The 27,638-nt window shown below is 40.0% G+C and overlaps 1 protein-coding gene, 1 long non-coding RNA gene and 1 other non-coding gene across 5 annotated transcripts in view; 1 reads left to right on the forward strand and 2 right to left on the reverse strand.

Moving 5' to 3' along the window:
- The window catches only part of EPB41L4A (erythrocyte membrane protein band 4.1 like 4A), a 125,143-nt gene extending 110,993 nt beyond the window's left edge, over nt 1-14,150 (forward strand). For all 3 annotated transcript variants that reach the window (XM_071731957.1, XM_071731958.1, XM_071731959.1), the window contains 6 exons: nt 202-321; nt 5,753-5,800; nt 6,440-6,508; nt 7,410-7,520; nt 8,352-8,433; nt 10,029-14,150. In XM_071731957.1, the coding sequence (XP_071588058.1) occupies nt 202-321; nt 5,753-5,800; nt 6,440-6,508; nt 7,410-7,520; nt 8,352-8,433; nt 10,029-10,157 (559 nt within the window). In that variant the 3' untranslated portion in view covers nt 10,158-14,150. The remainder of the gene's footprint in view (nt 1-201; nt 322-5,752; nt 5,801-6,439; nt 6,509-7,409; nt 7,521-8,351; nt 8,434-10,028) is intronic.
- Nucleotides 14,151-14,641: 491 nt separating this feature from the next.
- On the reverse strand, nt 14,642-20,228 carry LOC139790312 (uncharacterized). The gene is made up of 5 exons (XR_011723454.1): nt 20,081-20,228; nt 19,372-19,443; nt 18,833-18,963; nt 14,993-16,373; nt 14,642-14,955 (listed from the first exon to the last, which is right to left on the reverse strand). It is a non-coding gene; the product is annotated as an uncharacterized lncRNA (long non-coding RNA).
- Nucleotides 19,091-19,222, reverse strand: LOC139790460 (small nucleolar RNA SNORA13). The gene has a single exon (XR_011723502.1). It is a non-coding gene; the product is annotated as a small nucleolar RNA SNORA13 (small nucleolar RNA).
- Nucleotides 20,229-27,638: the final 7,410 nt, after the last annotated feature.

The raw sequence follows: 27,638 nt of genomic DNA on the forward strand, positions 1-27,638 counted from the left end.
CCTCTGAGCAGGAACTCACCAGGGGCATCCCTGAGGGATTTTGCCTGGATCCTAGGAATGTGCGTGTTGCAAAAAACTATTTGAAATAGTTTCAATTGTAGAGTTCTATATCATGATTGGAGGGCTACAGCTTCTGTAAATGATGTGGAGTGGAATATGCATCAGAGACTTCATACTAAACTTTCAGTACTTTTTTTGCAGATTACGGCAAGAGAATGACATGGTTGACTCAGCTCCTCAGTGGGAAGCTGTGCTACGGAGACAAAAGGAGAAAAACCAGGCAGATCCAAACTACCGGAGATCCAGGCACAGATCTAGATCGTATGTAACCTCTTTGACATGAAAATCAAGTCTGTTGTAGCATGCAAAAAATGGGAGGAGTATATCCAATGTGGGGGTGGCTTTTGGGTGCTAAGGAACAGAGACTTTCATATGGCGTGTTCTCACATTAGCAGATTTGTCTTTGTGGTCAAATTCCCTTTGTTTAGTGATTTGAATTTTAAGGCACAAGAATCACATGAAGGGCTTTGTAACAGAGCTGATCACCATGAATTTGGGTGAAGTCCTGGGTGGTTTTGTGGCTCACTGAGCTTTAGTTCTGTAATGAGGACAGTGACTTCCCTTCTGCACTGCCATGCTCTGAAAATATTCAGGTTTTGTGTGATAGGTGCAGACATTTTTGTGAAACATATGCACGCTTGTTTAGTTATGTGTCTGTGGTTTTCTTCCAGATGAGACTAGCTGCTGATGTCTCCATGTCAAATTACCACTGGCAAGCAGCAGTCAGTGATTTATTGCACTTTGATGTCAGGATTTCCATGCTGCCAGGCAGTTCTGTTCCTGCTGACAGCCAGTTTTGACATGGTGAAATTATCAGCTTCCAAAATGAATTTTCTCAAATTAATGAAAATGCTGGTTTCTCTTAATTCATGTTTTATTTCTAATGGAATGTTTCTGGGGTATAGACATGCTGCTTTGTACCATGTTTGTGTCCAGCCTAATCTGACACCCAAGCAACCAATCCAAACCACCCAAAGCAGTGCCAGCATCAGTGTGCATGGCAGGCAGGGCGAGCCCAGGGCAGGTCCCGGGGTGCTGAAGAGTGCAGGAGAGCCACTGTGAGGCACTGGGAGAAAAGGCAAGAAGAGCAGTGTTGGAAACTATCTCCAACCTTGTTGCATGGCTAGCACGGATGGGTTGCCAGCCCTGATGCTAACAGCACACTTAGCTAACTACTTCCTGTTGATATTTTTTTTTTTTTTTTTTTACCCATCATATTAAGACTTACCAAGAAAAACTGTACAATGCATTGAACAGTTATTTCATTAAATGGAAACTGTAATATGCACTGGAGTTTTCAGTGTTAAAATCAACTTGAGTTCTGTTTGTAGTTGGGTGTGTTGCTAAAAATTGTTTCTGACTCCAGCTTCATGCTGCAAAGGTTTTGTTCTTTTATGATAAATACAATTTAGTATTAAAATTCTGAATGTTAGAATTTCTATTGTAACTGGCTTTGCACAGGCTTGCTCACTTTCAGCCGTGCAAAGGTCAAATGCTATTAGGTGTAATTATACAATGATATATTACAAAAATATCAGGAAAATTAAAACTCACTTGTATGGAATCTGAAAAATATAGCCATTAGCTTTGAATTACATTCTCTTACAATGTGCAGAAAGTACTCTAAAGTTGGAAGAGTACTCAGTTAATAATGGTTAGATTAAATTTACAGCCAACTTTTAGGCTTTTTTCTTGAATCATGAAGAGTTTTGATGGCTTCTAATTCTTTCCCTATCATGTAAGTAATGAATGTATTTTTTCTTTTTGTTGCACTCTTTAATTTCAAAAACCAAAATGCAAACAACAAAATAAGCTCAAACCTCCAGAGTATGGGAGAGGTCCTGAAAATATACATGTAAGAACTAAAAAAAGTAAAATGGAAATTCCTTTCGAAGGGCTTAAAAAAATTAAGCAAAGGGAATTTAGCTGTTAAGCTGCAGTAGGTTATAAGAGAATTTATTTTAGTTTGGTTCAGCTGTTTGCATACATGAGTGGATGTGGGTCAAGAAGGAAGGGAAAGAGGATTCCCCAGGGCACAGGGGATGGCTGCTTTTGTTTTTAGATCTGCTCATATGGTCATTTAAATTTGTGCATTTAGCAGTTGCTGCAAAAGCTTCATTTTAGTAGTACAGATAAGAACTTAACTTTCACATTAAGTTCCTTATTGCAGTCAGTTTAACGAGGGGTTCACTTTGGAAGCATGAAGTAAAGGCTGAAAGATTGTTACTGTGCTTGGTGCAGTGCATTTCATTTGTCTGATAATGAGTAATATTAATCACTGATGGTGCTAGGATGGTGTTTCTTTAGTGTCAGGAATAAAAATATTTGACAAGAATTTGACCTTTTCTTCTCCTAAAGGAATCAGCAACTAAAGCAAGCTCCCAATGCTAGTTCTACAGGGTTTATTTTCAAGAGTTCATGTAAAACATCTGTGTAGCCAAAGGGCTTTTTTTAATTAAGAAAAATGGCCATTAAAATTCCGTGGCCATTTAAATTTAACATTTGTGACTCAAACTAAAACATTAATAAGGGGTGGTAGAGACCCAAAAAATAATGCAGACCTTATTAATGTGTAGAATTGTATGAGCTTGTGAAAATGAAATAAAACTAAACAAAAACAATCTCAGAGACTCATGATTTACTGGGAATCCCTATTAGGTTTCTTGTGCATTAGAGAATCTGATTAGCATACAAATTGTGCTGAAGCTATTGATACAGATACACATGATGTGTGAAAACTGTGAGCTCTAAAACAATTCACAATAAAAAAATGAAACAAAGTGGAAGAGGGATTGTGATCTGGCTTAAAAGATTTAACAGAAGGATTACTTTGTTTTTGGCTGATAAGAACTATACAAACATGAATTTCCTGTGCGGTGTATCCAATATCTACATTTCACCTTATAAAGACCTTTCTTTGTGTAAGCTTTTCTTCATTTTGCCTTCAAAGGAAGCAGGAATAGACTTTAGAAGGAAAAAGCCTTTATTAAGCTACTTCATTTGTATCATATTTCTGGATATTCTTTTGTGCAGAATTATTTGAATAAATGTTGTGAGGTTATCCCAGTAAGGTAACACTTCTTAAACAGATGAAAAATAATTAATGCCAGGATGGGAATTCATAAAAACAGTTTGGTCTGAGGAGCCACTGTGTTTGTCCTTTCTTTTTTTTCTTCTTTTTTTTCCCCATGAGATGTCATATTGCTAAACTGCATTTTACAGCAGTGACTTCTTATTAGTGTAGTTGTAGGGGTGGAAGGAAGGTGAATGGCAGACACCACAGAATTAAATGCCTGGATTTGGCCACAGAAAACAGGGTGCACAGTTCCTAGAAAATGGAGAAATGAAGATAACTTCTTATTTGGTGACTCAGTTTCCACACTCCCCACAAATTAATATTTCTTACTGTAGGAGAGGCCACATCTCCAACTGTTGTATTTCATGAATAAGTAAAAGCTGTGAGCTGATCAGATGGATCAGGGGTGTGCACAATACCCTGCTTTATGGAGATCCTGGGTTTGGGAGTGACCTTGAGGCTTCTCTTCCTCAGGCAAACTGGGGCTTGTAAGCATTACAAAGCCTTCTTGAAGAAGCTGGCTTTCTTCAGGGAGCTTTTGCATTCCCCACTGCCAGATCATTCAGCCTTAGAAAGAAGAGGATGCCTATCTTCCCATCCCCAGGGTGAATGCAGCTGCTTTTTTGTGCACAGGGGGCTGCACAGAAGGAGAAATCAATTCAAAACTGAGGGGTGAAAACAGGCTGTTAAATGCCACTGCATCACTCCCTACTGCATCAGAGAGTTAAAACAGGATGCACCGACTTCAGGGGGGAACTAAATTCAAGAAAGGAGAAGGGAGACATAGGAGAAGTGAAAATCAGAGCAAACTAAATGCATTACAAGAAACACACACTAAACCACAAAAATCTCTAAATGCTGAGAAAAATCCCAACTGCAAGCCACTTATAGCTGTAGCTATCAGAAGGACCTGGACATTCAGAACAAAAAACAGAGCAGTCTGTCAAGGATGGAAGTTGCCTGGGGTGGCTGCATCATGCTGCCTGGAAAGCAGTCACCACCTTGGAGCCTGAGGTTATGGATAGTTTGTATTAGTCCCACTAGGGAATCACAAATAAAAGGTTGTTTCTCACCCTTTGGCTTCACTTGGTTGCTTATAAACCAATAAGCTTAACATCTCTGGGTACTTCTGCAGCTATAAAATCTAAAAAAGCCCAAACACCCCAAGCATTACCATCCCCAAGTCGTGTGCCTTTACATCAACTGTAAAATATTTAGTGCAATATAGATGTCCATGAACATTGTTCCAAGACTCAACTCTAGAATGAGCCAAACACAGGAACAATGAAATAACAGGAAAAAAAAAAAAAAAAAAAAAAAAGGAACTTCTGATGCTAGGGAATTAGTCTGGAATTATTTCTGATACTACTCTGTCACTGGGCAAGGGAGAGGTGATTTAACAAATACTACAATACAGAATTCTGCTGTCCTTCTTGATCTTCATTTAAACTTGAATTATATCTCTCCAAAACAAGTGTCCCTTTTGTTTAAGCAAAAAAGCAAAGTGTATAAGACAATCTTTTAGAAACGTCAGTAGGAGCATTAGTGCCTACTGAATCTGTTTAAAAGTTGCATCCCTCACATTTTAGTTGGTGTGGAACAGTCTAGCTGTCAACACTGGGTTTATATAATCCCAGTGACAAGTTATCTGATCTCTTCATGCAAATACAGTCCCTGCCACAGTATAAAATATGCATTTAATCTAATTACTCCTCACGGGTTTTGATGAATTCCAAATTCACCAGCTTTAGTAACAGGAGTGACTTTGCACCAATAAAATAGGGTAAGAAAATTAAAAATAAGCAGGATCCAGTTTGGAGACAATACCTTCTGTAATTCAGTGGAAAATGTCAGGCATGCCATTCAAGCTTACTTTACTACATCTCTATGGCTGCAGCAGGGAAATTATAATTGGTCTAAATTCTTTCTTTGTGAATGAAATACCTGCTAAAATATTTGTATGTGTGTGTCTGTGTGTTGTTGCTGGTTTGATTTTTTTAAATTCTATTTTTTTTTTTTTTTTTTTTTTTTTTTTTTTTTTTGTCCTGGACATTACAGGAGCAAATTAAGTAAACAGAAACCCTTCTTGGAAATTAACAGAAAGAGAGAGGCTGAACTGTGATTGCAGTTGTGATGGGTCCTCTTTACTGGTGCTTACTGTGAATGGCTGGGGATTACTGGGGTGTCAGTCTGGCGTGGCCTGTCCCTTCACCTGCTCACAAAGGACTCTGTGGGCGGTAGGACATTTCTGAGGGCCTTTTACAAAAGTCTTATTTCAAAACATATTGTCCTCAGATGGATAAGGAATAGCAATAGCTGATCACTGATTTGGCTTGGAAAATTCTGCTGTTTATATTTTATGTATCCTCTAGATGAAGGTTAGCAGACTGGAATCCTGTAGTTCAAGACATTACTGTTCAGCTGTAAAGTGATGAAAGTAAAGTGATGAAGCTTAATACATTTTCTGAGATAACAAACCTCAAAATGAAGTCACTTGTGGATTACATTTACTGTAATTTCTGTGCAGGGTCTGTGCTGTTAAAGTTTTTTGAAGAGACACACATCGGACAATGTTTTTCACAATTCTACCTTTCTTGTCTTTGTTGGTAAATATAGGAGAAGCCCAGATGTGCAAGCTAAAGAAGAACTGTGGAAACATATTCAGTAAGTATAGTCCTTTTGAGGTCAGAGTGACTGCTTGGCTTGCCTCTTGAATAGTTTATTCACACTCCCTCCTCTGTGGGTATAAAGCATTACTTTCTGATTTAGTTATGTGCCACAATAAATTATGCTGGTGTTAATGACTGTCTGTGTGTAAAAGATACTGCAGATCACTGAATGCACTGAATACAGATGACCACTGTATGTAGATGAATTATGAATGAAGAATACAGCATTTTAGAGATTTATTCCTTTGTGGCTTCCAAAATGTCCTTTTTTTGTAATACTGACTCTTCTAGGTTGAGATCACATCTGCTACAGAACTGCGAGTTAGGAAGGTCGCTATTCCAAAGCATATTCAATGTCCAGTAGAAACAAGGTTTATATGTATTTTGAAGCAAGAACATATATGCAGGGAGGTGAGAGGAAGGTGAAGCAGGATGTGACATGCCATTGAAGCAGTCAAAGTGAAGTTAGACACATTTCTTCATAGGTTTGTGGTTATTTTCTTGATGTTAAGATGGCTTCAAGGCTGACAATAGCTTGGTTCAGTAAATCTTTTCAGACTATATAATAAAAATGAGGACATTTTTGTCATTGGTAGCTACTGTAACATTTTTTACTTTGCCTAATCCTTTCTAGGAAGGAGCTTGTGGATCCATCTGGCCTGTCTGAGGAGCAATTGAAAGAAATTCCATACACTAAAATAGAGTGAGTTTATGTCAGGATTTTTCTTTGGGAATATAAAAGGCTACTTTTCTTATTTTACTGTGAACTCCATCATAGTGAAATAGGAGTGAATTTACACATCATGTCTAAGCTTTTATCAGCTCCGAGTGCTCATCTAGAATTGGCTGCATGAGGATACTTCATAATTTTAAAATTTAGTATTTTTCTCTTTCCAAAATATGAGGAGAATCTTCTTCATCTCTCTCAGTCTCTTCCATGCACTTGTGAACCTGCTGGACACCTGTATGTTCTGTATGCATCCCTGTGCCATCCATCAGTCAGTTTTATGTTATGCACTATAGAATCAGAGACAGTTGGATGCAGACAAGCAAATCCATTTATTTCCTAAACTTCTGGTTCCTTTTAAAATTTTATTCTGATCATCTAAGGCACTGTTTGACTTGTTTAGCCCCTTCCCTTGCTTTTCATGGGCAACTGCCAGGGCATAGTTATTTCTTAAGAATTGACTTCCACTTCACTGTGGTAATTGCCCATTTGGGATGCCATGTGTCAGTACAAGCAGCTGTGTGTGGCAGAAGCGGGATCCTGGTTTGCATTACAATGTGTTTCCACAGCACCAATAAATAGAAAAGATTGATGGTAAAGCTGCATATATTAATGCATTCTTTACTCAATTGTTTCATTCTCAAATATGGGCATGGCAGTTTGTGACCTTTGCATTTTTAAAGCATTGAATTCCAAGTAGGAAGGTTTCTTTCTCTTAAGAAAACTATCAGCCTTTTCATTTCAATCACTGCAAAAAAAAAATCTGTTACACTTAATTTAAAAAATGGAAGCATTTCTCAGTCTGCAGTTAAATTTATGGTTTTTGTGCCAAAGATCTGATTTACTAACTTATTGATGTGAATTCTGTGTCTCTTAGGACTCAAGGCGACCCGATCCGCATTAGACATTCACACTCGCCTCGAAGCTACCGTCAGTACCGGCGGTCCCAGTGCTCTGATGGTGAAAGATCAGTCCTCTCTGAAGTGAAGTATGTGAAAGTCATTATTAGCAATGGACTGGGTTACTGTGGCCCAAAAGTTGTTCAGAGATGACAGAATAGAAGTGGCATAAATGTGGCTGGTTGCGGGCACAGGATTCAGGCAACCCTCTGTATAGTAGGTCTTCAGAGCAAAATGATTAAAAGTACGAAAACTTTTCTGATCTATTCTGGACCACAGAGGCTTGCTTGGAAGGGGGAAAAATGGAAAAATCCAAAGGTATTGCTCTTCAGTGGTAGGTCACAGAGTTGAATAAGGGATGAGACCTCACGAATTGCTTTCCAGATACCCTCATCATTAACAGAGTTAAGATGTCATCTGTATTAACTCTGTAATTTGTTTCATGGGACCTGTAGTACAACCCTTTCCAGCAATGATGAATCCTTCCTAGAAGACTGATGTGTAAAGAATGTACTTACGAATGGAAAAGTGACAGCCCTGTTGTCCCCTTTATTAAGGCCTTAAATATCAGCAGCACTCTTCCTGGTGGTATCACCCACTTGGAAGGCCAATTGCAGATGGCTGGCACACCAATTATTAGAAGTGAGACCCATTTCATATGAAGCTGGGAGACTCCTGGTGATCAGGAGGAGTCAGGCCCCTTGAGAAGGGATGGAATGTCCTATTCCCTGATTGGAATGTGCCAACTGATTATTGAAGATCAGCATGATAGCTTTTAGATGTCTGAAGGTGGGGATAAGTATTTTGGATTGTGCCTTTTAGACCTATGTAGCTGTCTGAATCAGTTTCACTATTCTTCCTCTGCACAGTTACAGTTTACTTTGTATAGTAATATCAGTTTTGTAACACTGTAATTCCAGTGCAAAAACTGATCTGGTGCCTCCACTGCCTGTTACACGATCCTCAGATGTGAAAGGTCCCAGTATCCAATTGACTCAGCAGGTTAGTAATTGTGCATTCTTTACAATTGGTTTTTTTTGTTTTTTTTGTTTTTTTTGTTTTTTTTTTTTTGAGGGAGAAAGGAGGGTCTAGTGCTTTATGCAAATTAGATCTTCAGTTTCCTCAGTGAAAATTAAGGTGGCTGAGATTTTTTTCAGCAGAAGTGTGACTTGAAATTTCACATGTTTGCTTATATTTACATTATGTTTGTATTTCTAAATATATGTAGTTCTGTAGCATATGCCCCTGTGAACACCTGCTTCTGCTACTGGAGGACTCCTTCCCAATTTGAGTCTAATGTTTCCTTAAGATGAAATCCTGTTGTCCACAGGAGGAGAATCAACTTTCACAATTTCATAAAATGTGGAAGTGTGTTTGGGTTGCAGTTGTAATCACAATCTACTATCATTTACTTGGCTCTTCTTAGAAAGTTTCCTGGAGTTTTGTTGCTTGTCCTTTTGAAGCATTGCTTTGTTTTTATTTTTTTCTGTTTTTTTTTTTTTTTTTTGGGGGGGGGGGGATTTTTTTGGTTTATTTTTTGGTTTTGTTTTGTTTTGTTTGTTTTCTTTTTTTTATCTACCTGCTTTATTTTTTTAATGTTACTGAAATCTAAAAAGGCTATAATGAATGATACGTAACTTGTCTTTAAACGTAACAACTGGCTTTCCTCTTACATTATGGTACAATACCTCTCAGATTAAATAGTTTTATTAAGGGCAAAATGTGAGAAGAAAATTGTACTAAAAAAACATCCTCAGGTCTGTTGTACAAGAACACAAAAGGAAAACCAAAACATGGAAGAGAGAATCCCAGATACCTAACTTCCCACACCAGTCATCATATCTGCTAATCTGGCATGCGGGTATACCAAAACCCCATGCCAATACTGTCATGCAGTGTGGAAACTGCACAGAATATAATCAGCAAATATGTCATGTTTTATCTTATAAGCAGTTAGAATAACTGAAGTTGAACAATTTTAAAACAATAAAGAGATATTTTTCACTTCAAAGCTAGCCAACACATAACCTGTTCTTTGATAGGAATTAAGTTCTTTGATAGGAATTATTGAATACAATAGCTCAAAAAATGAGCTATCCTTGATTATTTTGTTCCAGCAGTGAAGGGGTCTTGATATACTTAAGGCTAAACACATTTAAGTGCTCTGTAGAAATATGTATTTTGTGGGATTGAATCCAGTTCAAAATTCACATTGTATCATTTCTGTTCTTATTCGATACAATATGGCTTAAATTAATGCCCTGGAAGGAATTTATGTTACCATGTTCAGTGTGCAAAAAAATACCTCTTTTCTCTCTGCCCAAGATCCCCTCACAGCAGTGGCTGCTAATTCCTTGTGAGGCTGTCTTGCAGTGTTTTGCTAAATATCAAATAACTAGTTGTGGCACTTGCTGAATAGTTATATTTTGTAATATTATAAATCCAAACAGCACAGACAGTCAGTATCTGGCAGGGGAGAGAGCAGGCATGAGGGGGAGAAAGTTCTGTTTGATCAAATAAGTGACATTTGGTACAGTAAATACAGTGCTTAAATTCTGCTATATCTTTTCAACAATGTTTTTATTTGTTCCCTTCAGAGACAGAATGGATCTAAAGATAGCCTAATAGAAGAAACATCTCAGCTACCCACTAACAATGCCTATGGAAAACCCACCTCTAAGATCATAAAAACTGTACAGGTGTCACGCTTCAAGGTGGAGACTTGACTTCAGCTGTAGCTGAAGATGGTGAATGGATTTTATTGTCTAGAAAATGAGAATCTGTATGTGTCTGTGTGTGTGTGTGTGCAAGGAAAGGAATGAAAGTCAACGTGGTAGCAATTTCTTTGGGACATTCAGAAGCACAGCCTGCTTGCTGAAAAGGCCAAGCAATGCTTTTATCACCAACACCATTGCAGTGCACTCTGTGACTCATCCAGGAGAAGCTGCCTGATAAGACAACCAAAAGAAAAGTCGTAGGAAAACGGAATGATCAGCAGTTACATTTCCAAAAAATGAACGAAAAAAAATCGCTGCAGCAAAACAGGCTTTATGGTCTGGTCTGTAACTGAATAGCCTTTTTCCAAAAAATGACTGTTAACTGACATGGTCAGGACCAGATGCTTCAAGAGAAGCAAAATAGTCATGTTTTTGGCCAATTGTGCAATACAGTGTGGGATGGGGAGAATTATCTTCACAATTAATATGGGGATCAACTTGTGTCCTGAGACATAAGGACTAATAGCTCTCACAAGGTTTATTTTAGCCTAGCACAGCAACAAATGCTCATGTTGTTAATACAAATGTTGACTCAACCTGTTTTTAGCTCAAAACTGGGTAACAACACCCTGTAGGACAGAATTCCAAAAGTTATACAGGTGTACTTTCCCTTGGCAATTTTAAATGCTCTCAATATTGAATTCCTTCTTATGTAAAGGGACTGAACATTCCATACCTTAGAAATACATCTATCACCTTATAGTAAAACACACTGGGAAAAAAAAAGAAGATTATGTACTGATCCACCATATTAGGACTGCTTAGCAAGGCACTTAGGTACTGGTTAAATGAAACTTGTAAAGTAGGATTTAAGATGGCTAGCAAATAAATAGCCTTTAAATTGTTTTTTTAAATTAGATTAGTAAACTCTGCCTTAATCTCTTTTCAAGTGAAACAATTGGTTTGTACCTTCTGACACTTTTCTCTGAGCCATTTCTACTATGATAAAATGACAAGGCAGTATTTCAGGTATGATAATTGCATTTTTTTTTCTATTGTCACAGTAGGAATAGTATAAATGAGAGGCACATTGAGTGGACTGTCTTTTAGTACATATCTGAAGTGATGCCTAGCTCTTCTCCTGTCACTTTATACAAATTGCTGAAAGTTATTCCTCTGCCCCCCTTTGTCCACAGTCAGCACACAGACAAGCCTTCAGGTATTGCTAAATTAAGAAGCTTACAAAAATTTTTTGTTTTGTTAAAGTAAATTTTGGTAAGTGTAATCTGCAAACTAAATACTGAATTTGTCAAACAGCATTGAACATGACTGTAGCAACTCATGTGCCTTTTTACATCGACCCTCCTTAAACTCAGTCCCCCACTGCCTTCAGTGACATGCAGCGATCCTGTGTCTCCCACCCCCACCAACAACACAGCAGGGGTCTTCAGCACTCTCAGAAAAGTAATATTGTTTGAGAACTGAAGCGAGTATAAGACACCTAACTTATGCATCACAAGAGACATCGGATCGCTAATACATATTTTAACTAACAAAAACTAAAAACTGAGAACTGAAATCTTTTATGATACATTTTTTTTTTTTTTTTTTTTTTTCTGTCTCATGTTCATGATCTGAGGTGAAAAGTGGATGCTACTAACCACCAGGGTTAGCACAGTTTGTATGTTCCTTTCACACTATAGATTGATCTGAAGGCTGGGATATGCTGCACTGTGCCAGGGAAGGCAGTTTCACTTCATAAATATTTTTCCTTCATCACTAATTTTGGACAACTCTGCTTCAATCTCTGTATACAAAGTGAAGGGAAGTAAAGAGCTTACAATACCTCTGTAGTAAAAATTTTGTTTCATAGAGGTTCTTCAGCATTTCCTGAATCTACTGTGGATTCTTCCTGGGACTTTGTTGGGCTTTGCTTGAAGTATTTGCTCAAAGTGGTTTGTAAATTTGTTAAATGGTTTCATTGTCATTGCTCCAATTTAAAGTGATCCTTTAGGATCTGTGACTTTGTGTAGTATTCTCATATGTACCAGTTAAGAAACACAAACCAACTAAAAGTAAAAATAATTAAAAAAACACAAACACAAACACAAAATAACCCATCACTATGGCAAAGAATGTGGTGATACGGATTTGTCCACAGCATCACAGTCTTTTGGAAGACTACTGAAATATGACAGACCACACAAGAACTGGTTACAGTGTTTGCAATGAAAGCCACTCCTTACTTCTTCAGGGTGTTCCAAGGTAGAGCGTTATGCACTTGCATGCAGCTTGTTGCTTACTAAATCATTGCCTTTAGTCTGCATTCTCAGACTCAGGCACAGACAAATAGAACATATTTACTAGTTTAGGAGGATGTGTGGTGTGCATAGTGTCCATCTCTTGTCAATCCTCAAATACTGATTGAGAAGAAAATTAACTATAAGGTTTACATCCGATCTCATGCTTTCCTGTATGTTGTCATCTGCCTGTGGGCTTTTTTGAATTATTGCTGGATACCATAAGCCAAGTGTGTGATATTTTACTATCCCACTATTTCAAAACAGGCTTTTGACTAGTCTAGTAGTGATAGGTTTCAATTGTCAAGTCACAGGAGAGGTGTTTTGTAATCAAGCCAACTTTTTTGAATTTAAATAAGAAATTTACAGAAAGAGTCCACGATTTGAGTCAGTGGTTTTCTCTCCAATGAGACTGTGAAAAGTAGGTATGAATAAATGTAAGGTCAGTCTGGAGCACATACAGTGGTTTTGTGACCACAAAGCAAAGACTAAGCTTAACACATTAACATTACACATTGTGTCAGTGCTAGAAAAAGACAAAACTTGGTCAAGGATGTCATTGTCAGCTAAATGTACAGAAAAAGAAACTTATTGCAGAATATCTATGAGCCTCCTTTTGCTTCAAGATTTTCCTCAGTCACGTGAGGAAAAGCATGTTTTCTTGTGATCTTTCGTGTGCTACCTACAAGTGATCGATCGCTGAAAGCACACCCTAAACCAACCCTACACTGTGTGTAAGTGGCTGACTTCTTAGAGCTCTGAGCTACACCTTGCCCTTCCTGCTGTTGCTAGCCTTCTGTGCTCTCTCGGGGCTTTCACCGCCTAGAGGTAGTTACATTTCCTAGATCTAGAGTTTGGGTGTCAGTCCAAAATCTTTGGATGTCCTGATGAGTTATGCAAGAGACAGTCAACTCTGTCAGGGAAAGTTTACCCCAGGATTGGATCCTGTACACACCTGTCCTCACATGGACAAAGGACTGGTATTTGAGACATTCTTACCCTCATTCTGCTTATAGTCTGCTGAATTCATCTCAGGCCAACAATTCTAACTTTGTGCCTCTGCATTTACCTCTTCTGAGACTTCTGCAAGTGCTAAGAACAGGTAAGTTATGGGATTCTTTCACTTACTCAGTAGCAACACCTACAACATAGCTATATATACCTCTTTGCAAAGAATTTATTTTATACAATAAAGAGGGCTTGCTAATCACACTACAAAAGCATTTTTGTGTATCCCATATTGGTCCGCTTGCTTGTTAGCTGGGTTCTTTCATTAGCAGCTAGACCTGACCTGCTGTTTTCTACACTGCATTTCTAACCAATATCCCTAATCTTGTAACCTGTATTCTGATTGAGCTCATTCTATTGAAGATGTTGGTAGGAAAAAAAAAACCACAACAAACTACCATTTAAGTTGCCAAATCAATCACCTTTACACAGGTGCATGTTGAGCTGAAGAGATAGCACATTTTCTTTCTGGAAAGCCTGTTATTTCACAGCTCCCTAGAAAGTTGATAGAAAACAACATAAAATATATAACATGTAACATAAACATAACATCAATGTGATGCATATGTTCTGTGTACATTGAGTATTCATGAAGCAACTGTGTGTTTTATTTTAAATTGAGTTTGATAGATGGCTGTGTCAATACTTATGTCCAGATTATTTAAAAGTCAATTAAAACGTGAATTTTAGGGCATTCCATGGTTGCCTGTGTGTCTTATTTACATTGCACAAAGGAGCAAAGCCTTCAGAAACACAGATTCATTTGAGCACACCATCTGGTAAAAACAGGTGTAGTACCAATTAAAATCCACTTGAGGATACTGCTTCTCTGGATTAAGTATTTAGAAGCAGAAAGTTGTCAGACTAAATTTTATACTTCCAGTGCATATTCATATTAGTTTCCTTTCTTACCTAAAAATATTCAGAAAGCAATAGCAGACTACATATACTGTCAAACTAAACATACAGATACAGAGCTGGTGTGTCAGATGTTCTTGTTTCCTTGATGTGCTTCTTTATTTCTCTCCTGTACTTATCTCCTTGATAGTTGTGGGCTGACCTTGGCTGGATGCCAGGTGCCCACCAATCTGCTGTCATTCCCCCTTTCAGTAGCACAAGGGTGGAAGAGACAGTACGATGGAAAAAGATCTCACAGGTACAAATGAAGGCGCTTTAAGGTGCACATGGAAGCAAAGGAAAACAAGATTTATTCTCAACTTCCCATCAGCAGATGAGGTTTAGCCTGGGTAGAAGGGCTTGAGTATGCACAGTGGCTGCTCCAAAAGACAAAGAGTAACAAACGCCTGCCCCTCCTCACCTCTCATCCTTTTCCCTAGTTATTGCTGAGCAGATGTCATATGGTGTGACGTATTCCTTTGGTCAGTTTGGGTCAGATGTCCTGGCTATATCCTATACCATATATCATATATCCCATACCATATAAGATATACACCATATATCTTGCCCCTTGGGTAAGGGTGGAATGTTGGAGACACAACCTTGATGCAGCAGACAGAACACTGGTGTGCTCTCAACACCTTTCTAGTTCCTAGTACAAAGCACTTTGCTATGGGGAAAAGTAAGTCCATATTAGCCAGACCCCAATACAGCAGTGAAGAAAACCACTGCTGTCCCAGCTGGTAACAACTTAAATGACACACTTTACTTGTTCTAGTAAAATCCCAAAAGCAGCGATGAATACGCAGTTATTTCCTCAATGAGGGTATCAGAATGTACTTGATGTTCTTCATAAAATACTAGCACTACATTTACTACACATGTAGAAGGGAAAATATGTACATTCAAGAATGCCCCCACATATCACCCAATGATACACACATTTTTAATTTAATAAAGGTAGCCGTAGTCAACCCAGATACAGTGCATGTAACTGTAAAGAACCTGGAACAAGACCATTTTCTGTGTGCACACCTCTTGAGTTCTAGTTTGCAGCATTTAATACTGAGAGCCCTCCACAGAGCACTAGAAGCAGGTAACTGAGCATGGTTATTCTTTGGGGTTTTTTTCCCCTCAGAGGTACAGGCCAGGTAGGCACTCGTAAAAACTCAAAGGCAGCTTAACAAACGTAATGTTTACCAGCATTACTATTTTAGTAAACGGTGCCCCTACACCTACCATTTCTCTCATTTTTTTCTTTGTTCCACAGGCATTACACACTGAAGATCCTAGTTTTTCTTGCTGGAAGGGAATTAACATTTTTGACAACTTGGCATTAGCTGCTACTCTCAAATTTTCTTTTAAAAAAAAAATATTTAAAGCTACTCCTGCCAGTCTTGCATTTCAAGAACAAAGACCCATGAGCAAAACCCCTGAACAGATGGTATCTATAGGGAATATAATCCCTAACAGAAACTTTAAGCTTTCAAGTGCATCCAAAGCATGTTAGGATCACTAAAAATAAATTACTCCTGTCTAACACTCCTTCTCTCTGGACAAACAAAAACTTTATTAATGCCAAGTCTAAGCATATATTTGCTTACATTCAGTACTGAAAAACCAACACATTGCAAGACACAGAATTTCAGCATTCGATCTTCAGATAAAATAATTTATTGTAAAGTTTCCTGAAAAATAACAAGCAGGAATTCCAGTTGTTATCCCTATATTTCCTATTACATTAAGTTAGATGAAGTACCATGCTATGCAGATTATCAAGGTAATAAACCAAGCTTGCAGTTTTTCAGTTTCTTCTTATTTTAAAACCCAGGCTTACAAGATTTTCATAAATCTTTATTATTTTTCTACACAAAAATTACAAGAGACTGTCCACATATGGATAAAAGCACAGTATTATTACATTCAGGCTTAGTATTCTATCTTTTTGTGTTTGTTTGTTTCTTATTGAGTAATCTTGCATAGACTGCCACTGGTCTCAGGCTGGCTGCAACAATTCTTCCTAGAAAAAAGTAAACACAGGGTGAGACTTGACACATGTAGCATACAGCTGTTTCCAGCAACATTCTCTACATTGCCCAGACTGGTACAAAGTTACAAGATCAGCTTTACCCTCATCCCTGTGGATAAAGTCAAAAGCTATAATCTGCAAATGTATTTTTTGAAAAGCCTATCTGCAAGAGGCCCCTTACTCATTTAAGCAAGATTTCACATCCTGGGTACAAGTTCATGGCAGTACTAACACCTTCTAGCTGGTAGGAATCAAAAGAAAGTTTTCTACTAGTAATTCACGCACACATCTGTGCATTATAGGACAGTTCAAGAGAACAGCAGGACAATAATGGAAATATTTAATAATTTTATGTTGAAAAACAAGTAGCAGCTCTGTTATTAGATACAATGCTCATAGTGGGTTACACATGCATGTATCTTCCAGTGTCTGACAGGTTGATAAGAACAGAGTGCCCATCTTATTTTCCAGCCTTGCAAAACCACCTGTGCTTACAGTGCTGGAGGTCTTGGATGGAATTCACTGCTTCATTTTCCATTGATGAAACAGGTAAAGCATTACGTGCCTCTGTGTTTTTCATATTGCTCAAACTAATTTACACATTTGAATGCATGAAACTTTCTGTTTCTACAATTTTTAGGGTATTGTGACAAATTCAAAGCAATTTTGTCACTTCACTGAAGATTTGTAACCTTCTTTCCTGCAAAGAAAAGAACAGTGATGTAGAGGAGCTTCCATCACTTGAGTTTACTTCTGTATGAACTTGTTAATGCAAAATACTAAGCCATTTAATTTTTCCAAAAAAGTTATTTGTATAATTTCTCATTGGGAAATGGCATACCAACCCCACATCAACCAGTATGGTAGTTTCTGGGAAGCCACTTTCTGAGTATCTGTCTTCAGCATGGACAACTATTGGATCACAAACTTCCTTTAGAACTTGACTCGGCTCAGTCTGCACAGCTTGGCTTGAGAGCTTGTGAGCTGCTGCCAAATAATTCATCTGCCTTACCACAGCTGTGATCACATTTTGAAAGCTACTACTGCAAACACCAGACGACTGTACAATCTATGTTTCTTTTCTGTAGTAGTTAGTACAGTACTGTTGATTTCTAGCACAGTGATAAAAAAGCAACAACATTGTTTCGTTCAAAATTCTCAATACCCCAAAGGACTCATTAACGGGTGCCAAGTGCTACCTCAATTCTTCCCCAGACTTCTCCATAACTTTTACCTCTTCCAAGTAGTCTTGAACAATATTTATAGTTCTTCCCTGGAAATATTACTGTGCAGCACTGTGCTGCAGCACTCTCCACTTCACCAAGTCTCTAGGAGAGCTGAAGGTTTTGTTGTTTTGAAACAACAAAAACAAGAACACAAACAAATATGCAGAAGTTATTTGCATTCTTTTTGTGCAAAAGGTTTAAATGAGGTTTAAATGAGGGATAATTGCACAAAATATGTGAGCAGGACATCTTTTAATGGTCTTCTACTTCAGTCTATCTTTCCTTCATCACTTCCCTGTGTTTGTGCAGCAAGTTTAAAGTCATAAAAGTCAGCTGCTGCTGCTAAAAAATGCCTCCATCGGTTTTTATTTTCCTGAGTACTCCTCAAATTATTCAACAGGAACTGCAGTTTCTAGCATGGGTTGCAGCATTGCAACCCTTTCTAATTTACAAGACAACCAGTCATTTCTTCAGTGTGACCTGCAACTTAAGCTTGCACTCTGAATTCAACCTTTGATTTAGTTTCTATAAATTTAGAGTAGGCTAATAGTTTACTTAGTATGGTTTATATGCCCTGAAATGCAGGTAAGTAGCCATAATGATTTCTCAGTACTGGATTATTCTTACCTCACATTTCCAATACTGACCCAGATGTTGCTGGCTTTGAAGGCCTGTATTACTTGTTGTGTCCCTGGGTACATAGCTTACACAGACCACAGACAGTCTCAGCAATGAAGAAATCTTTGATAATACATGTAGTTTTCACTGACGTTTTGTTCGTACCACTGAATTTCATGTTGACTTGCACTACTAACTTTAGGATAGTGTCCACTTTTCCAAGATTTTATAGTGGAAAAAGCATTTCGCATACAGGACTCTGAGCTTTCATGTTTTGTCAGTCTTCGAAAATTTTCAGTCCTTGTGTTCTGGACTGTTTCACAGTTTCACCCCCAAAATACAAACGTGGAAAAGTATAGGCTCCTGTTGGGCACACTGGAAGCCACAGACTGCTTTTAATAATCCACTCATACCAAATCTTTTACTTTAGGGTTTACACTTTGCTTTTGTTGATGAGAACAGTCATTAGGCTGATCTCACTCTCAGTGATTCAGTTCTAATTTCTGCTCTAAAGTCATTCTGCCAAACTTCTTTTTCAACAGAAAGTCTGCTTCATTGAAAGTCAAGGCCAAAGAACACCTCTGCACAAGAAATACTGTCACTCACCTCATAAGAAAGTTGCAGGGCAGCTGGGGAATCAATACTTTGTAACTTTTTCCTGTATTCCCATCTCATGCTCAGTCTTTTCCCACAGCTGTCGGTGAGGTTCTGAACTTCTAGCAAAAGACACTAGAACACTGTAAGATGGCAATTATAATTTTTTTTTTTTTTGCCTTTAAGAACCATCAGATTCTTCATTTAAAACTGAAGCATAATATTTACTATGTAACTGCTCATTCATAGAAATTTTAGAGATTTTTTTTGTTTTGTCCTTGCAAAGACAGGGAGATGAAAAGTAAATAATCAGCTCCTTTAACAGTCTGAGCAAGAGTTCCTGTTTGCCTTTCTTGACACCGCATTCATTCTGGTCAGGAACGAATGGGCAACACAAAGGCAAAAATTTGAGTATTAGAAATTACAATCTCTGCAAAATTAAGGAAACAGCACATGAAAAAAATTAAACAATCAACAGGCAACCACTTATAATTCTCAAATAAATAAAGTTTGATAAAGAGTAAGCATTTAATAAGAAAAGCCAAGCGTACCACACTGTAGAGAAATCTTGTGGTCATGCTGGTTCTTGCTTACAGACATCAACAGACTTCCACTGCTTTCATCTGAAAAATAAGAGAGCACACAGCTTCATCTAAAAGGGACTAAGATACTCGATAAAAACAAGGAGCTTCACAAGACATACTTGAAATAGTTGCCTGATTTCAAAGAACAGGCAGCAATATCTAGGCCCACCAGTCTTGAAAAAAACCAAAGCCCCAGTCATCCCTATCAGCACGCCTTAAGCCCAACTCATCCACACTCTGGAAAAACTATTTAAAACAGGTGGTCTTTCAATCGAGGCATATGGTGTATTAAGACTATGCAGTGATAGTCCCATGGCAAGACTGCCCACAAGAGTTCAACACCAACCAGCTAGAAAACTCGGTCTTCTAAAATGGGAGCCTTTAGAGAGCTCTCTCAAGGAGCACTAAGTACACATAGTAAACTTCAAAACTAGGAATTCCAGAAGACGAAGGCGCACGGATTCACTTAATGCTTTGTTTGACGGAGACAAGGAGGAAGGAAACGTGATTCGTGTGTTAAAGCGCTACCCCAGCTCCAGCCAGGCCCTGCTACGGGGCCCGGGGATGGTAACACGAGGCGAGGCTCTCAGGGGGCGCCTCAAGGCCCGCCGCTGCCGCCACCCCCTCCCGTTAACTCACTCAGCCGGGTCCCAGCCCCGCTCCCTTCGGCGCGCACCTTGATCTGTCCGGCCGCCGTCAGGCGATCGGTGCGGCTCGGTACTGCCGGGGTACCCCGGTGCCTGGGCCTGGGCCCGGGCCGGCAGTAGGACTGCTGGCGAACCCGCCTCACCCCCGCCGCACCCATCTCGGCCACGCGGCAGCTCCCCCAACAGCACCGGCACACTCCGCCGAGGGGACCAACGGCCCCTGCCCCTCCCAGCCTGCCTCCAGAGGGCCGAACCACTGCGCTCTGGGGATGGGGGGGAACACCATCACACGCCGTGAGCCACCTCCACTGGCAGCGGGGACGTCTGGGGGGAAACACAACCCTCTCCCCCCTGCGTGCACACGGCGATGGAAGCACCCGAGGGAAGGGGGCGGGGCCCCACCACTGGCGCATGCGCACTGCTATGGCGCTCCCAGTCGTCGCGCCGTGGAGGGTGGGATCCAGGTCTGAGGTGTGGGCGGTGTGCTCGGTTCCCTGAGGCGGGAGCCGGCGGCTTCGCTTACTTTTATAGAATTGGCTGGGTTGGAAGGGACCTCAGAGATCATCAAGTCCAACCCTTGATCCACTACCGCTGCAGTTACCAGACCGTGGCACTGAGTGCCACATCCAGTCTCTTTTGAAATATCTCCAGGGACGGAGAATCCACCACTTCCCAGGGCAGCCCATTCCAATGCTTGATTCATTTGTTCCAATGCAACCCTCTCAGTAAAGAAATTCTTTCTAATGTCCAACCTAAACCTCCCCTGGCACAACTTGAGACCGTGCCCTCTTGTCTTGCTGAGAGCTGCCTGGGAAAAGAGACCAACCCCCCCCTGGCTACACCCTCCTTTCAGGGAGTTGTAGAGAGTGATGAGGTCTCCCCTGAGCCTCCTCTTCTCCAGGCTGAACAGCCCCAGCTCCCTCAGCCTCTCCTCATAGGATCTGTGCTGGAGTCCCTTCACCAGCCTGGTTGCCCTCCTTTGGGCCTAGTTGCCCTCCTTTTGCGCTGCAGCGCCTCTGCCGCGGGCTTGGGTGCTGAAATGTCCGCGGTGAAAAATTTATCGGTGTAACTGTTCTGCTGCGGCAAGGGTGCTGCCGTAATGACTCCAGCGAGCTGAGCACGCCGGGTGACTTTCAGCAGTACTTGCACGGCTTGTCTGAGCCTTGCCCCTGGTGATACAGTGGTGCTACCAGGGGAAATGTCTCTTGTGCCTGAAGCTCTCCTTCTCCAAGCTTTCCAGCTGCAGAGACAGTGTCCTCCAGGGCAGCGCTCTGGAGGAGTCGCATGGTGGGAGATGAGGCTGCTGCTCACCGGCCGCATTCCAGGCCCTTCTGAGTGTGCTGTGTCTGCGTTTTGCAGTAGCTCTCGTGAAAGGGGATGAAATTCATCGTGAGACAACAGAACATAAATGTCCTGCTCCTGTGTGTTGCTACTCATTTGTGGTCATACCGGTCGTGTCCTGCTTATCAGATGGAGGAGCACGTGCAAAGTAACCAAACCCGGTTCAGGGAGGCAGCTCTGAAACAGCCCTGGACATTTAGCACTTGAAATGCATATAGAGGCTTGCTGTTGAGTGCACAATTTCCATATTTGTTGACCCTGGAAGTCGAGGCAGTACATAACCATGTTTGAAAGACAAAAGGGTGGAACAGAGCAGTTACATGCACCACAGGAATTAGCTGGGACCATGTCTGGGGAAAAAGCAGAATGAGCCTAATACCAGCTGTAAAGGTAGCTAAGACCTGTACAGCTTTCTTACCTGCCTTTCTTTCTCTGCTTCTTAGGGCTGCTGTGGTTTGCTTGCTTCTACCTCCTCCTTAGCTGGGAACAGCAGAGAGAGTGGTTGTGTCTGGTGTCCATAAGGAATGACTGAAAAGTCACTTTTGCAGGACAGCGTAATGTATGACATCTTAGCTAACAGGATGATGATTAAAAGGCTGCGAAATGTGCCAGTGTTATAGAAGAGGCATGATTCTATTTAACCTTGGTAGTTGTGGAAAAAAGAGAAATAAAAGGCTAAGTGGCAAGCAAATGTCACCACTCACAGCTTTTGGAGAAGTCTGCAGCCTTGGAAGACAGCAGCATTTTTCCCTCAGTACTTCAGGCTCACTTTTTTTAACAGAAATTAGTTTTTTTGGTCATAATGCTCTGTTTATAGCAAAAGTTTATAGCAAAACTAACAAATAGTGCTAACATTAATTTTAAGTAGATTCCCTTTGAGTAGCTTTGGCTTGTCATTTAAAATTGTGTTTTCTTAATAAATATGGCTGTCTGAAGCCTAATGTATGCATAAAGGACATCACCTTAAGTAAAGTGATATTTAAAATCCAGAGGTAGTTGGTCTTGCAGAAGACATGAATCAGATTGTTGCTCACAGTCAAGCTAGTAAATCAGAGATCTCATTCTCTGTGTTGCTAATGCAGGAAGTCAGGTGTTGATTTGCATCTCGGTTACAACTGACAGAAGTTTTAAGTCAAATTGACCTACCTCAAATTTTGATAACATAAGTAAACAGGATAGTAAATAAAGAACCTTTAATGTTTGAGACAATTGTTATTTGTGACAGTTTTTATTCTTGCCTGGGAATTTGGAAGAGCTCCAACAGAATCGCAGAATAGGAATGGTTTTGATTGGAAGGGACCTTAAAGATCATCTAGTCCCAACCCCTCTGCATGGGCAGGGACATCTCCCATCACAGCTCTTTCAGCCTGGCCTTGAATACTTCAAGGGATGGGGCATTCAAAACTTCCTGCGCAACCTGAGCCAGCATCTCACCACCCTCATTGAAGAATTTTTTCCTAATGTCTAGACTAAATCTACCCTCTTCCAGTTTAAAACCATTGCCCTTTGTCCTTTTGCCACAATTCCCCATCTTTTCTGCAGACCCCATTCAGGTACTGGGAGGACACTATAAGGTCTCCTTGAGCCTTCTCTTCTCTAGGCTGAACAACCCCAAATTTTCTCAGCCTGTCTTCATAGGAGAGATGCTCCAGACCTCTGATCATCTTTGTGATTTGGCCTGAATATATTTCTGACAAGTTAGCAATGAAAGAACTTGTTTAGGCTTTTGATGGCATTGACTTTAGTTCTAGAAAGTACTGCACAGCAGCAGTAATCTATCCCAGCATTGAAGGTTGGCCCTCAGGAAAGGGGAGTAGTCTCCACCCAGTCATCCGTTCTTATCTTCTTCCAGGTGCCATTTATCTTCTGTTTCAGCCCCCTTAGCCAGGTACTTCGCAAGTACAATCAAGGTGGCTTAGTCGTGCCTGGAGGGATGTCCCAGCATTGAAGGGGACATCCCTCAGAAAAGGGGAGCAGTCTCCATCCAGTAGGCCTTATCACATACCGAGGTGTCACCCCCTGCTCAGCTCTGGCCAGCCGGGTCCTCCACCCAAGCCAGGGCTATTCATTTTAAAATTGCTCCTTTGAGGCAGCTGCGAATCAGTGAGATCAGACTCACACACTCATGCCTTTCAGTAGTCATTGATTTCTTGGGACACCAGTAAGCAGTCAAAATCTGAATCCATAATAAACACGTTATTTTGTTCAACTGTCTGGGTGTGTCCTTAGTTTTCCTGAGTAGGTTCCAACACTTTCTTGTAAGGCTATATCCTTGTTGTGCTTTCTTCAGCAAGAAGAAAGGCAGTTCCTGCTTTTCCTGGCTTGTGACCTCTTGTTCTTGTTTCCAGAATCACCTAACTGCTTCATGAGTTTTGTCACTGCCACTGTTTGTGGCAGCATGCCACACTGGAACTATCAGGGTCATTGAAACTATCAGGACTCAAAACAAATTATTTGGCTTCGGGCACAATTAAAATGTTCAATAGAAGAAAATAAAATAAAAAGTAGTTATGTATGACCCTAGTGGAACCAAGAAAGGATGGAGTTTAACATAGGCACTTTGGTTTGGGATGTGTGTTGCACAGAAAGCTTGCAGAACCACCTATTGTAATTGTTATCTTCCTATAGAATAAGGGACTGCAGGGTACAGAATATTTTAGTGAAGTTATAGGAAGTCCTAACACAAGTTTATAAAGAAAGTATCTCAAGGGAGCATTGTGAGTAGAACCTGAAATATTTTCAATGTGCTTTGTAAGCAGCAAGTCATTGGTATGACAGTGCTCCTGCTCTAGTGATTTGGAGTGTCAGGCTTCCTGCATGCCCTCGCTGAATTCCCACCAAGGCTGCAGAGTGTAACTTCTCTGGCTTTTTGTCCACTTCATGTCTCTACAACTTTTTTTCCTGCAGCCCACCAGAGGTCAGTGTAACGCCAGAAATGCCGAACACATCCAGGGCGAGAACGCCAAGTTTCTGCTAGGAACCACTTGACTGCAGCAGTGTACCGTGTCTTTTTGTCATTACCAGCTGAATCAGGGGACGGGCATGAAGACGGCAACAGATAGATGTGAAGTTTTCACCTATAGATGGTGAGGCTGTTAGAGGCTGACTAAACTCCAGAAGCATGAACCTTGCTATATCTTTCAAAGGGTGTTAACATCAATTACTATCTCCAGATATCCTGGAGAGCCGAAGAAATGGCCAAGTCTTGCTAAGCTCTTTGTCTCAGTGGCTTCTTTTAACATAGTTTGCAGGGTATTTGCAGTTTGAATAGAAATATAGTTTGTTTAATATTCAGCTTCTCACCTCTTACTCAGTTCTACACTCTTGCAATACAAGGCAGCATGAACAAATTCTTAGTGTTTGAACATTCTTTATTTTTCATTTTATAACTAGCTTTAGCAGTTTTCCATGGAAGAGAAGCACTCTCATCTTTCAGACTCTCTTTTTCATTATTCCTACTATATTTAGCTGAGCTTGTTGAGAAATAATCCCTCATGTTTTAAGGCAGAATGCCTGGTAATAGTGTACAAAAGTCTGTCTGAGTCTGCACTACTGGTTTCTACAGAAGCACTGTAGTGTATTTATTTTTTCCTTAACTCCTATTCATTAACTGACTTCAGTGTTTACCTTTCTTTTCTTAAAAGCACCTCTTCATTGAATAAAGGTCTCCACTGGCATACAGTAACATATTACTTTCCTTCAGAACTGATAGTATCAACTGAAAACATTTTAGGACTCCTAGCAATCATATTTATTTGCCAATGTAGTTTTTGTTTGTTGTTACTGATTTGGTTTGCTATTGTATTGCCTGTTCAGCTGACTTGTGCAGGTTCTTCCAAAGTTCTCCTCAGCTTCTATTGGTACCCTGGACAACTGGCAATGTTTAGTTATAAAACCCAATAATATACTGGTACTTCAAGAATTCTTTTAAATGTGTGCTACTTCCTTCTTTCAGAAATTTCTGTAGCGAATATGTAGCACAAGTCTTCATCTGGTGGATTGCATTTGTAACTTCTTTCCTCAGCGTGGAGGCTTCCCCTTCCTTTTTTGTTTCACTATGCACAAGGCAATATACTGACTAGATTATCCAGGAGGGAAAAAAAGATTTTAAACAAGTGTCTTTTTCCCCCTCTGATATGAATTCACCAACCCAATCTTTCTTTTGTTGTAATTCTAGTACTGGAAGTCTGGTTGAAACAAGTGCAAGATGTACCGAAGGTAGGCTCAGTCAAGTAAGTTTATAAACCAGTTTTTCAGCACTGCTGAAAGAGGACTCAGAGGACCTGTGTGCATCCAGGTGCCTGTGCTAAATCACAGCCTTAAATGTACTTTGGGGCTACTATATTTCCACAGGGAGATATAAATAATTCTTCCATTTATTGAAAGAAACCACAGAAAGTCACTTTGGCAATTGCTCAGTGCAGAGATCTGCAGAGTAGCAGATTTATATTTACTGTTAAGAAGAATATTTGAAACTGGTGCATGCAAATGACATTAGTCCTTGGTGTGGAGTGTCCACAATCCTTTTCAGCAGCTTGGTGTGAACTGCTTAGCTGCTCTGAGGCTGCTCTACTGAGGCTGGTAGAGGAAGCAGCCCCAGCTGCTGCTTGTGAGAATGCAGCCATTGTGAAACAAAATGATTGTGAATTTTTGTATAAGAGGACTGATTCACTTCACACCCTGATGTTTTGTGTGTAAATTGGCACTTTTTTGTTCTGTGTATAGTACATGCACTACACTTTAAAAAAGTTAACTCTAGTTTCTGATATACTTGCACATCCAAGAAATAGCTTTTATTTTCAAAACACTAGTTAGCATAAACATGCTCCCCCTCATCCATGCAGGTATTATTACAGCTTTAACTATTTGTTGTGGAGAAGCTCAGCAAAGGTGGGCACTGGGTAAACATAATAGCTATTTGCTTCTCTAAACTAAAACTATGCAGTAGTGGTAGTTTTCTGGAGGATTTATGAAAGCAGTTTTCTTCTCACAGAGGTTCAGACTTTTTATGTCACTTTGCATGCTAGCTAGGAGTGGGCTGGATTTGTTTGGCACTGGGTACATTGGAAATATGGCTTCTATGTTCTACTTGACTGCATTTTTTCTGTTTTCTTGAAATAAGATTCTTCTTCTATCCCTGTGGAAATGGGCAGGACAACAGTGAGAAAGATTACAACATCCTGACTTTTCTTCAGGGTCTGTTCTGTTTGCAGTATCCCTTGGACAGGCAGGTCTAGGGCAACCTATTTGTTTCTGCCCTGTTGTTCACTTTTTAGTGAAAATGGTAGAAGAGATTCCACATTTGTTGTACAGAAGGTGGGTTGTTTATTGTTGTCCAGGTAATTAGGAGAGAGCATTTTGCTACACAGATTACCAGTGGGTTTTCCTGGCAAAATGTATGCTATAATCACAGCTACTCTAGTTTTGGCAGAGTGGAGCTCATAGCTGTGTTGCACCAGTGTTCTGCCTTTTGGTTTTGTATAGGATTAAGAGGCTGCAATTCTCTCTGTACTCACCCTGAAAAGGGTGCTGGCTTATTACTTTAAGAGCTGCTGTTTATATACAAATGACTTTTGTTGTAAGTTACTGTGTCTCTGAGTGACTGAGAAGCAGGTGAAATGGAATGATAGAGATGTGCAGAACATAAACATAAAGTTTCTAGTGGGCAAAGTACTTAAAAATGGCCACCTGAAAAAAAAGTTTAAAAATTACACTTTACGCTTTCCATCTTGCCCTTTCTATAGTGTTTTAACATTTCATGTCTCTGGTAGAAGTCCCCGGTCCTGATGTTGTTTTTCCTATTGGTAGCAGTGAACCCTAATTCTCAGCTCCTGAGCAGAAAAAGCAGTTGTGCATATTGTGCAGTTTTCTTGTGCTTATATGGTAGGTCTGATGCTTCCTAGAAATCTGGAGTAAATCAGTAACAATTAATGAGGTATCCTTTGAAAAGAGGCAGCTAGGTGCAAGCTGCAGCTGCCATAAAAATTTGTGCATTTTGTGACCTGCTTACACTGAGCCCTCAGGAAAGAGGGCAGCTGGAAGAAAACTACAAGACAGAGAAATTGCCTTGGCTTTCTGCAAATAGTCCACAGGACTGGAAATTTATTTTACTCCATGCACTTTTCTTCCTTTTTTCTCCTTCCCTGTCTGCTGCTATGCACCTTAATAGTATTCTTTGTTGACCACTGATCTTTTACATGCTTTGATCTGTTCAATATCATAGAATCATAGAATGGCTTAGGTTGG

This window comes from Heliangelus exortis, chromosome Z, assembly GCF_036169615.1.
Source record: "Heliangelus exortis chromosome Z, bHelExo1.hap1, whole genome shotgun sequence".
NCBI lineage: Eukaryota > Metazoa > Chordata > Aves > Apodiformes > Trochilidae > Heliangelus > Heliangelus exortis.